The 12,433-nt window shown below is 48.0% G+C and overlaps 1 protein-coding gene across 1 annotated transcript in view; it reads right to left on the bottom strand.

The window, feature by feature from the left end:
* LOC119454256 (sodium-coupled monocarboxylate transporter 1-like) overlaps positions 1 to 12,433 on the bottom strand; it is a 106,801-nt gene that overhangs the window by 38,098 nt on the left and 56,270 nt on the right. The window contains exons 6-7 of the mRNA XM_037716231.2: positions 11,770 to 11,927; positions 7,725 to 7,865 (exon numbers count right to left, since the gene is read on the bottom strand). Of these exons, the coding sequence (XP_037572159.1) occupies positions 7,725 to 7,865; positions 11,770 to 11,927 (299 nt within the window). The remainder of the gene's footprint in view (positions 1 to 7,724; positions 7,866 to 11,769; positions 11,928 to 12,433) is intronic.

Genomic DNA, 12,433 nt, shown 5'->3' with positions numbered 1-12,433 from the left:
GCCTCTGATATAAATAGGCACTTGGTGCCGCAGCTAAACGTCGCCTCCCTTCTCCCCTCCTCCCTCCCACGGCCTTTCGCGCGTCGGAAGAACGCGCGTTTGCTCTACATATATGGTGATTATAAAGGAGGAAAGAGGGGCCTACTTCTGCAGCCCTTAAGGGAGCACGGCGCAGAACGCGCGTTTGTTCTCCGCCGTGGGTTCACTCCCCGTGAAAGCGCGCGTCACTCGCGCCCTTTCACTCGCACATACCGCGTTCGGCGGCGCGCGGCGACGATTTCATCTCTATCGACGTCATACTGAACCTCACGGCGACGGCGACGGCGACGCCGACGGCAGAAATCTGCTTTGGAGTGTCCATATAATTGCTATCGCAATAAAACAGGTTTTTGACAACTGAATACCGTAGGAGTTAAAATTGTATTTTGCACCACGTTTTTCTAATGTATTTTCTCGTGGGTCAGCTTGGCTAAAGTTAGCTGGGACGCAAGGTATAAGTCAACTTTGCGTGCTGCATCATAGCCGATCAGGCGCGCGCTCTAGCCCGGCAGTGGCCGTATGCGTTCGGACGCCGACGTGGTTTGAACAATTATTTGCTTATCAAGTTCGAGGAAGCATAGAGTTCAAGGTAGCCATTAAAAAAAGTTGTCGCAGTTTCACCTGAAAGGCGAAGCATCAATTGCGATAGCAAACTTGTAGAGAGCTATACGGAGTAATGATATTAGCTTTATCAGCTGTATGAACTTGGACGTGCAGCAGCATCGGCAACACGCAGAACTGTTGTCGACGCCATCGGAGTTTTGCCCGCGTTCGCTCAAAATGCGTGCGGCGTTGGTGACTGTTGCCGGAGCCTCTGATATAAATAGGCACTTGGTGCCGCAGCTAAACGTCGCCTCCCTTCCCTCCCCCTCCCCCACGGCCTCTCGCTCGTCGGAAGAAGGCGCGTTTGCTCTACATACATGGGGATTGTGAAGGAGAACAGAGACGCCTACTTCTGCAGCCCTTAAGCGAGCACGGCGCAGAACGCGCGTTTGTTCTCCACCGTGCGTTCACTCCCCGTGAAAGACGCGCCCCTCGCGCCCTTTCACTCGCACATACAGCGTTCGGCGCGCGGCGACGATTTCTTCTCCAAATGACGTCACACGGAACCTCACGGCGACGGCGACGGCGACGGCGACGCCGACGGCAGAAATCTGCTTTTGAGTGTCCATATAATTGCTATCGCAATAAAATTTGGAGGACGCTTAAGCTTCGCCTTCAAGAGTGGAACGCGATAGCATTCAAAGATCCTTGACTGTTTCTCACACTTCTCGGCAACTGCAGCTTATGTAACCGTAATGTTTATCGGGAAATGCTGGCGGTGAATGCTATGCACGAAGGCACGCTTTCTAGTAGAAACGGCGCCTCTTTCGTGGGGCGGCCTTCTTTTATTGTCTGCACCTTTAATATTTCAGCTGAGAAGATTTAGCATAAAAGGCATGCGCTGTCGGCGTTTTGTTTCATCACAATTATTTGTGGGCTGTCACTCTCAAAATTCCTAGGAATAAGTTTGTAAATAATGCAAGACAAAGTGTGCGCAACTTTAGTAGTAAAATATATTTAGAGGGCCTGCCTGTTTGGGGGTGACTTTCTCGGCCGCGGGCGGCAATGCCGACGCCGGATTTACTGCGACACGGGTGCAGCGTACTAGAATAGGGCAATGGAGCGACCGTCGGGGGCTGCGCCTTGACAGAGCTGTCACGGTAGGTGGCGAACGTAGCGGCGGCGCTGCAGTCGCCGACTACGCTGTTCCCGTTGACAACGCGTGCGCGATATTTGGCGTAGGCACTCTGTTTCGGCTACGTGCTCCTTTATTTAGTGCGTGTTTTTCGACACAGTTCATGTATGAACGGTGACTCCTTGCTTCAGCAATGGGTAAGCAACGCTTGAACCATTGCTACGCCCCTGGATGTAGCGCTGGATACACTTGAGCGGACGCTACAAAGAAGCTCTGGCTTTTCAAGGCAAGCAGCACCCTGAACGACGGAGCCTATGGCAGCGGAACTCGCACAGAGCCAGGCGCGGATCCAGGGGGGATGTCCGGATGTCCTCACCCCCCCCCCTCCTCAGATTTATGCATCGCCCCCTCGCTTACAGGGGGATGGCCCTCTCGTAAAAAATATGGCCACCAGCATTCTTCAAAAGTATTTTTCGCGAGTACCAGTGATATCAGCCATGTAGAAGTAAAGCTAGCTCACTCACAAGCTTAGTTGTATTCCGTCGGCGTATGGTGTCGCGAAGTTGCCGTAGTTATTTTTTCTAATGAACACCTTTGACCTCCTGGTGCCGGCGGTGCCTTACTCGTCCCGTCGGTGGCGTCGAATGAACGAGGGGACGTCCCTTTTGCCAAGCACGCCGATGTCCGCGCGAGCGCCTTCTCGCCTGATCAACTTAGTTGCCCCTTGGGGTGTCATCGGTTGCCTTATTGGCTGCCATCGGTTCCGCGACCAACCTGCTCAATGAAAGAGATCACTTGCTGAAGTGTTCATATACAGGGTTTGTCGGAAAAGTAATGTTCAGTGATTATATTGTACAGCGACTGGTACGTCGCAGCGCGCTAAGACCAGTTGGGAATCGTGGAGGGGGAAGTTAGCTTACGCACGCGCGGTCGCTCAGTCGTCTGCGACTATCTGGGGAGTAAGGGCAAGGTTTTTCGTCAACTCATTTTCATTTACCCTGCAAGCCGTAATGCAGCACTCCTTGGAACAAAGGATTGCCATCGAGTTTTGTGTGAAACTAGGCAAGCCTGCAGTGGAAACTTTTCCTATGATAAAGACAGCTTTTCGTGATAATTGTTTGTCAGAACGTCAAGTTTACCGGGCGCACAAGGTCCTTTTATAAGGTTTTGAAGAGGTCAGCGATGAAGCCCGCGCTTTACCGCCATCAACGACCATCACCGATGAAAATGTGACACGCGAGAGAGATCTTTTGTACTCTAGACCCTCGTTTGAGTGTCCGTTTAGTGGCACAGACAGTAAACATTCCAAAAAGTACCGTTCACGAGATTTTGATGAATAATTTTCAGATGTGTAAGTGTGCGCGAAGATCTTGCGCGATATGTTAATGGACGACCAACAATCGAGCTGAGTTGAAACGTGCCAGGAGGTTTGGGACGTGTGCGAAAGTGACCCCCACGCTTTGGACAATGTCATCACAGGTGAAAAGACTTGGGTGTTTGAATACGACCCCGAAACGAAAAGGCAAAGTGGCACAGCTAGGCGTACCTTCGCCGCAAGAAGGCCAGAATTAGCAAGTCAAAGGTCAAGACCATGTTGATTGTGTTCTTTGACATCAGTGGCCTTGTCCACCATGAGTTTGTACCCCATGCAACCGTGAACGCCAAATTCTACGTGAAAGTGCTCAAGTGACTCAAACGGAGGATTCATCGCACCCGGCCTGATATCGGGGGCGATTGGAAACTTCACCATGACAACGCACCATGCAGCCTGCACCGCCTTCCTCGTGACCCGCTTCCTGGCCGATTGAAAGATGCCAACGGTTCCCCAGCCGCCCTACAGTCCTGACGTGGCTCTCCCAGACTTCTCTCTGCGCTTGAATGTCCATGAAAGGACATCATTTCGCGACAGTTGGCAAAGTCGAAGAGGCTTGCACCAAGGCTCTAAAGGACATTCCTAAGGAGGCCTACCGTGACGCCTTCGATGCCTGGAAATCTCGCTAGAAGCGATGTAACGACGCAAGAGGAGCCTATTTTGAAACATTTTATTGTGTTGTACCGAAATGATCATTAATTTCTTTTTCTAATCAACTAATTTCTTTTTAACCTACTAATCGACTTTTCGGACACACCCTGTATAAATAATAACAACTAACAGTTAAACTAAGAACTACGCATGGGCAACTTATTTTTAACTGTAGCACTCATTGTGATCACAGTTACACGTTGACAACATCCAGTACGAGCACAGTACCGTTCGTACGCTACAAGTTTTTCATTGTAACTTCGCAGCTTTATTGCCATACATTAAGCGTAGTAGGGTCAAAGCCTCTGGATCCGTTTATCTGAGTGGGCGTTCTCGCGGAGCGGGGCGAAGCCTCGAGCAGCAGCTGCGAATTGGGGGAGCGTGACGTCAGCGGCCAACACCAGCGCGCGGGCCAAGGATGGCGTCGCGTGGTTAGAGAAACGGGAGCAGATGCGCACCTTGTGTGAAAGCATGGCGCCGCGTGGGAAACAAAACATGAAGACGCTGACTCGCGCTCTCGGCTGCTACACGACATCGTTCTTCGTGTAGGTGGCGTCGTGAGTCTTCATACGCGGTGATTCGCATATGGTGGCAACGCGGCAACCAGCGTAGTGGTTGCCGCGTTGGAGCTCCAAAGCAAACGAAGGTGTCTCAGACGAACACAAAGAATCTCCTTACGGAAAACAAGGTGTCCCAACAGAACTCCAAAGACGGACCCGTGCTTACGCATTTATAACGAACCTGCAACAGATCATCCAAATTTTATTTTAAGAAACACTACAGGCTAGATATACCGGGTGTTCAAAATTAATCATTATGGTTTTCTTAAAATTAGGCACTGGGTGGCACGTCAAGACTACCTGCGCAAATAAGTTATGTGGCCAGGGGGACACAAAGTGAGATGATAATTATCGCTGTCAGCAGCCGAATTCACTAAAATTGAATAATTAACTTTTTATTGACTGCAGTAAGAAACACGACTGCCTCTAAGTTTTCAATACAAACATACCCACTTACTGCAGTCGACAAAAAATAATTGTTCAATTTTAGTTAATTGGGCTGCTCACAGCGATTATTATCATCTCACTTTGTGCCCCCCTCGCTACATAACTTATTTGCACAGGTGGTCTTCGCTCCCAGTGCCTAATTTTAAGAAAAGCATAAAGCTTAGTTTTGAACACCCTGTGTTATCATGCACAGCCGCCAAGCACATGGCTGTATTGGGTAACGTCCTTTTCCTATAAGCTCGGAGAAAACGATATCTGGCTGGCTTCGCTACAGGCCTCCGTCCTCTTTCTGGGGTTTTACGTGCCAAAACCAGTTCTGATTATGAGGCACGCCGTAATGGAGGGCTTCGGATTAATTTTGACCATTTGGGGTTCTTTAACGTGCGCTACAACGCAAGCACACGTGCGTTTTTGCATTTCGCCTCCATCGAAATGCGGTCGCCGTAGCCGGGATTCGATCCCGTGAGTTCGTGCTCAGCAGCGCAACGCCTAAGCTGACTGAGCCACCACGGTGGGCTACAGTTGTTGCTCTAGACGTATAAAACGCGGGTTTATCGTGAGCAGAAACGGTGAATTTTGGTAAATAAGAAAGGCTACTATCATCATCATCATCACTGACCGAAGCTGACCCCCCCTTCAGAAGAAATCTGGATCCGCCCCTGCACAGAACGGATAAACCACTTACGGAGGATTGTGCAGTTTGCGAACTACACTTTGAGCCGCACTGTGTTATTATGGACTATGTGCACGTAATCAACGGCGAAGAAGTTTGTCTACCGCGAGGAAAGCCTACGCTTTCGTCAGACGCCGTGCGAACAATCTTACCGAACGCGCGGTGCCGAGAAGGAACGCGAGGAAACGCAATGCTGGAGAGATCAACAGACCAGTCTGACGCTCTTCAGCACTCGAGAACAGTACCTTTTTAGCTGGTAAATAATAATAATAATAAATTATGGGGTTTTACGTGCCAAAACCACGATCTGATTATGAGGCACGCCGTAGTGGGGGACTCCGGAAATTTCGACCACCTGGGGTTCTTTAACGTGCACCAAAATCTAAGTAAGCGAAAACACCCGTGTACTTAGATTTAGGTGCACGTTAAAGAACCCCAGGTGGTCGAAATTTCCGGAGTCCCCCACTACGGCGTGCCTCACAATCAGATCGTGGTTTTGGCACGTAAAACCCCATAATTTATTATTATTTACCAGCGAAAAAGGTACTGTTCTAAAGTGCTGAAGAGCGTCAGACTGTAGATGAGCCTACTGATGTTTGTGAGACAGTTTGTGTGTACGAGCACGAAAGTCGTGATGTAAATTCTGTCGTGACTGTCGCCGCGCTTAAGAATGTAAACCCGCCCAATAAGCGCTGGGTTCTGCATGAGACGCAAGACGCGGAAGGAATTTGTTTCACTTCGTGCACCTTTGACGCCGTCACAGGTGAAGTGAGAGTCGAAAGCGCCGTATTTTGCACAGAGGATAGCTGTGGTGCTTTACGTGTGAAGACATTTTTGCGTTATTTAACCATGGCATTGCTAAACATGTTTATTGCTATTGTGCATTTTTGTATTAGGTTCTCAATTTCGTCATACCATGTAAAAGCTTTTAATGTGTTTCTAAATCATTGTACATTTGTGTATGTTAATAACTTCTGAATTTCTTCACCTGGAACATCTTGTATATTTGTGTTGTGCACTCTAATAGTATGTGAATTCTTGGCATCCTCATACAACGGCAGTGTGCAATAAAACATTGAAGGTAATCACTATCTGTTGCAGTTTTTTTTTTACTTATTTCGTCTCATCTATTCATACCAGTAAACACTGCGCACGGCATGCACCATCATTTCCAATCGGTGCGAGAAAGCATCTTTGCATCGCGGTTTTTGGCTAAAATAGAGAAAGAGTAAATTTCAAACGCTAGAAAATTTTATTTCACTTAACGGGCGCGTCCTGGGTGCGACTGAATGAAAGAAGTTGCGGAAGTAGCCTTTAGAGTCCTCATGCCGCGTAGGCTTCGATTCGCGCCTCCCCGTAGTCGCCGATCACAGCGCCTACGCTACTTTCGCCTCCGCGATAGTCGCCCAAGGAGCGCGGTCGTTCCACTGCTCAATTCAGTACACTGTAACACGGGGCCCTAAACGCTATCGCGTTAAAAAGCGCGTGTCTGTTGTTTTTCATAGGGAGCCTACATGCAACGCCTACATGCAACGCATTTTGAAGCAGCGTTGCACGTAGGCTCAGCATTGCATGTAGGCTCCCTAGTCTTTCAAAAAATGATTCGCGTCGGCAGATCTAGCATCGGCAGGTGTAGCAGGCGTCGGCAGATCTTTTAGGAAGCAGAAACAGCCGCAACGCCATCTGGTCATCGCCCGGCGCCCATGGGTTCTCTCACTGGTCAATGACGTCATAGGCGGGACACAATAAAGAAGGCGTTCAATGTCCTCCCCCACCAGCGACCTTCGGTCCTCCCTTTTCTTAATAAAAGAATTCATTCATTCATTCATTCAATGTCGCAGGGAGAGCAATCGATCTTTCATGAGAGACGTTGAGCTGCATGCTCACCGGCTAAATACCACGGAATGATATTTGGCTCGTACGTTCACAGCAGCATTGTCTACAGATCGCCCAGGTTTTCTTAGTGTTGAGAAACTGTTGCTTAACGCTTTAAACGTTTTCTCCTTGGAATATTGCAGTTCGTAGATATCCACAAAACGTATGAAGAGAAGAAATTCTCATCCTCCTTGGAGACGCAGCAAGATACCAAGGAAGCCCGTAGCTCGGTGCTAGCTTGCCTTTTGCAGAAACGGACTCGCTCTTGGGCCCGGGTTTCCTTCGCAGCTCAGTGCAGGTCCATTGCAAGACAATTGCCCACTTCAATATAGTTGTTAATGTCACTGGTGCAAGCCTCAATTGTGAAGACGGGAAAATCAACGCCACTTTTTTGTTACCTCCGAAAACATGCTAACGAAGCCTATGTACCTTTTTGCTTCTCGTAGGGTCCTCGCTGCCATGAATCGTTGCACTACCATCTGGTCGAACCCAAACCGCACAAAGCTGTAAGGCAGCGCTCCTGCCAAACCACTCCAAACGTTCTCCTCGGTTGTCGGGTCAAAGCTCGTTCTGGGAATCAGAAAACAGGACATTCTTTGAATTTTTAGGGGCGACTGCCTAGTGTTAAGTTCTCGGACGACCGGTGCTAGAATAACAGCAAAGCTTAGTGCATTTATTGAGTAACAGTCACTTGGCAAGTACAAAAAATAAAATCAATAAACGAACAGCATAGAACGCAGCTCTCCCGGATATATACGCTCCAAAATGGTTCACACCCTTGGGGGCGTGTCTTGCCCCAACACTATATAATTGGGTTTCCTTTCTGAAAAAATATGCGCTCGCTACTTTCCTGTCAAGTGTGGTATGTCACGCTGATGACGAACATACAATTCGTGAGTTTGAAAAACCAGGTGCGCGATGTTGAAGAAAGGCCCATGAAAGTTGATCTCGGTTATTGTTTACGCACGAGATAAGCCAGAGAGGTTGAAAATTGTTCTTAGAGTGCAAGCAAGGCCTCAATCATAAAATACTGTGATCTTGCAACAGCAGTAAATTGCAGTGATTGATAAGATAGCAGAGCGCATCCACGCCGCCTATGATTCTAGCAACAAGACATTCTCACGAATAGATCTCGTACAAAACTATGTGTAACCGAATCACGTTATGCCTGGCTGCCGGATGTTAGCGTATACTAATAAAAATGCGACGCACAGAATGAAAATTAAAACTACTTTATGTGGCAATAAATGACGTTACGATTGGAGAGTCAGTTAACACGTGCCACATATCATAAGTGTCCAGAATAGCAAATCAGTGGTAGTTTCACCCGAAGGCTTAACACTGACAGCTATGGCAAGGGTTGGCGTTGCACGGAAGCTCCTTGCACGGTTCTCAAACTATACACGGAGGCGACATTGCGCAATGCAACAAGCGAGACAACTGTCGCTGCCCAGGAGAAACAGCGCCGTGGCAGACACCGGGCGTGTCAGTACGCTGATGCCATGAAGAACGGCGTAAGAGACACTGACGCAAAATTTGTGATGAGGAACAGCGTCGCCGTTTGTCAACGCCGAAAGGGCAGATTAGATTGCCGTTTCCCATCCGTTCCCAATCAGATAGTGTGTGTAGCCCGGGGTTGTATTTCACGGCTGGTCTGTAGCGCGCGTCTGGCATCGCGCGCACCAGACCGACCATGGGTTTGCACGCAGCTGCTCATCGAGGACGCTCATGTGTGCGCGGACAACGATTGCGTGAAACGCACTATTACGCCTAGATGCGGCGGATCGAGTCCACTTCTGCTTAAGCTATAGGCTTGAACCTAGCGATAAAACCATGGAATCTGGCGGAATAAAATTTGGCGGTAATATTATACATGTAAAGGCAAACACCGGGAGAAATGTATGACGTGTTTTCTTTTTTGCCGCTTCATAATTTGGTGTTGTGAGCTATTGTTGTCTGTCATGATCAAAAATGAAGCTCCTACGCATAAACTGTGTCTTGGAAAAAACGTACACGTGAAGTTTCAACGCTGTAGATATCTTTAGCACTCGCTCAAGGCAATGTAACCGATGAATGTTTGTTATTCGCCGTTCTTAAATCACGGGGCAGCCGGTCCAGCCAGTTACTGATTGCAGCACATTTTGTGTGAGTGATTTTTTTTTATTTTCCACGACTCAAAAATATATATGTATATAGTACCGACTTCCATTATTTTGACCTTGGCGGTACCTATGAAACTGACGGAATTACCTGGCGGGTCGAATTAAGCGAGATGCAAAAAAAATATGGTTGATCCCTCTTATATAGGAATCGGTATAGAACACGAAAGTGAAACGTGTCTTCACAGAAGTAGTGTAATGTTTATTGCACATTGATATATAATGTCTATTGGTGTTTTGTGGCTAAAGCGGCCTTAGGCGTTGATGCACCCACGCTGACGCCTGGTGGCACGTCTCCTCCATCACGACTACCAACGTCGATGACCATAAGCAACCGTCGTGCATATGGAAGCTGCACTACGCTGCACACGCTCGCACAACGCGAAAGACGAAGCACGTGCTGACACACTAATACAACGCGCAAGACAAAGCACGTAACTGAATCGTCACCGAGTCAAATCAGCGCGTACAGCGCGTCGTAATTGCAGCCTCCGCGATCAACTTCAGAAACATTTTCAGAGCTAATTGCGGAGGCCACGCTCCGCTGTGCTGAGTACGGTGAACGCCACCTAGGGGGCGTTGGTAGTGCTTCTTGATGCCAGCGTCCCTTCGAATGCTGGCATCGAGGCGTCGTAGTGCTGAGACCACCGAAGCGTTCACTGTCGGTGCGCGTTAGTGTCATAATGCAGTACTTCTCTTTTCTGCTCGTAGGCGGCGGCACCGCCCCGAGCAAGAGCGCGGGTACACGGAGGAGTGTTAGATATATAAGGCGCGTCTGTGTAGCTCTCTGCACATGCGTTTGTGGCGCAATGGGTTAAACGCTCGGCGATCTATCGTCGCGGACCGAGAGGTCGTGGGTTCGATTTCCAAATTTTGCATGTTTGTGGAACTTTTTCTTCTGGTTTCTTTCTTTGTATTATGTTCGTGTATGTTCGTGTGACGTATTTCCGTGACGGAAATACGTCAGTGAAGTCTTGGTGGACCCCGGCATAAAACACTTTCGTGTTAAAAAAAGAAAGAAACGCCAGAACATACCACGGATTGCTTTGGCAGCATTTGCCTTAATCTAACACGCCCCCGAATCACGCACTCACCCACTTTCTATGTCTCCAAAGTATAAAACTATCGTACAAATGAGGATAAGGATCATCAACAAAGTATAAATCAAATTCGCACCCGATTTGCAGAAAAAAAAAAGGCCGACAGCATATGCCTTGCACAATGGCGGCCGGGTTCCTAAAGTCTGCTTCACCATAGTACACTTTTATTATGCGGGAGAGTATTTGAACACCGAGAAGGTGGTTGTGGTTTCGTTTCTGACTACACGAATAAAAGGCGCACATTAAAATCTGGTAAATACCGTAATGAGACAATCTTAGCTACGGTTATTTCTTGAAAATGTTCCTAGGGCACTCGGAAAATGGGTGTTTTAGACGGGAGATGACGTAGGTCCAACGCATTCACTGTGCTCTAAGCTCTGCAGAGACAGACGCTGTCTCTAAAGGATAAAGTGCTTGCTATGGGGGTCGCCATAGGGTCCAGGCGCGCACATATACATTCGGGTGAAGCTCAAATTATCCTGCGTGCCCACTTTAGTTTCGAAATAACGAAAGTTATGGCTCCTAGAAATTCAGAAGCACTGGCCAGGCTCTTCGGGCGAAATCCAATTAACCGAAAACCCCAAATAACCAGAATAGGAAAAAATGGAAGTCTTCTGTATTCGATTTCCCGAGGGACACCGAAAAAAATTCCAAGTTTGTGCTAATTAATAATGCCTCTTTCGCGCTCTCGCGCAGGGGATCAAATGTTTACCGATTTACAATCTACCAGACGGCCCAAGATGAAAGATTAAATGTATAGATTTATTTTGGGCGCTATGGCAAGATTTTGCGTCTCCGTGGGTTCTTTGAAAGCAACATTTCCAGCTCTGAATCAAACTTCAGAAATTGTCACTGTAAAAAAAAAAAAAACGCCGCCATGCTTCGGCTTTAAGGCTTTGTCCACAAACACAGAAAACCTTATAAACTAAGAATGAATCATTCGACGCGTTTCTTAGCTTCGCAAGGATTAAATGGAGAGCGATAATTGCAAGCGACTGGCCATTCTACGACATTGATGTCGATGCAATAGTTGTGGCTCTGCTTTGCGCGCACCCCGTGTGCACGAGAGCTGCTCAAATGTTCGACAGGAACATGAGTTTTCTCTTTGCCACAAAAATTCCTTAGGCCTACAAGATGCACAAATCTGACGACGTTTTCTTGAGGTCAGAAACGTAGAAATCGCCATCGGGAGGATTATCGATGCAAAACACTCACCTAAACATGTACTGCGTAGCATTGAAGTCAGAGAGAGGCCTCAACGGTGGGTTGGCGCTGTCTGAGTCGTAGATGACTTTTCCAATGATGATTACAGGTGTCGCAGCCATCACCGCTGCTTGAGCACAGTCTGCCCATACAACGCTACGAAGTCCACCCTTCAGTGGGAAAACAAAAATAGTACATAATACATTTTCGGTAGCACCATTGCCTTGAACATCATCATCATCATCATCATCATCAGCCCATATTTTATGTCCACTGCAGAACGAAGGCCTCTCCCTGCGATCTCCAATTACCCCTGTCTTGCGCTAGCGCATTCCAACTTGCGCCTGCAAATTTCCTAACTTCATCATCCCATCTGGTTTTCTGCCGACCTCGACTGCGCTTCCCTTCTCTTGGTATCCATTCTGTAACCCTAATGGTCCACCGGTTATCCATCCTACGCATTACATGGCCTGCCCAGCTCCATTTCTTCCGCTTAATGTCAACTAGAATATCGGCTATCCCCGTTTGTTCTCTGATCCACACCGCTCTCTTCCTGTCTCTTAACGTTAGTCCTAAGATTTTTCGTTCCATCGCTCTTTGTGCGGTCCTTAACTTGTTCTCGAGCTTCTTTGTTAACCTCCAAGTTTCTGCCTCATATGTTAGCACCGGTAGAATG

Source organism: Dermacentor silvarum, chromosome 5 (genome assembly GCF_013339745.2).
Source record: "Dermacentor silvarum isolate Dsil-2018 chromosome 5, BIME_Dsil_1.4, whole genome shotgun sequence".
Lineage (NCBI taxonomy): Eukaryota > Metazoa > Arthropoda > Arachnida > Ixodida > Ixodidae > Dermacentor > Dermacentor silvarum.
Note: the sequence above shows the minus strand (reverse complement) of the source record. Positions and strands in the feature narration are given on the sequence as shown.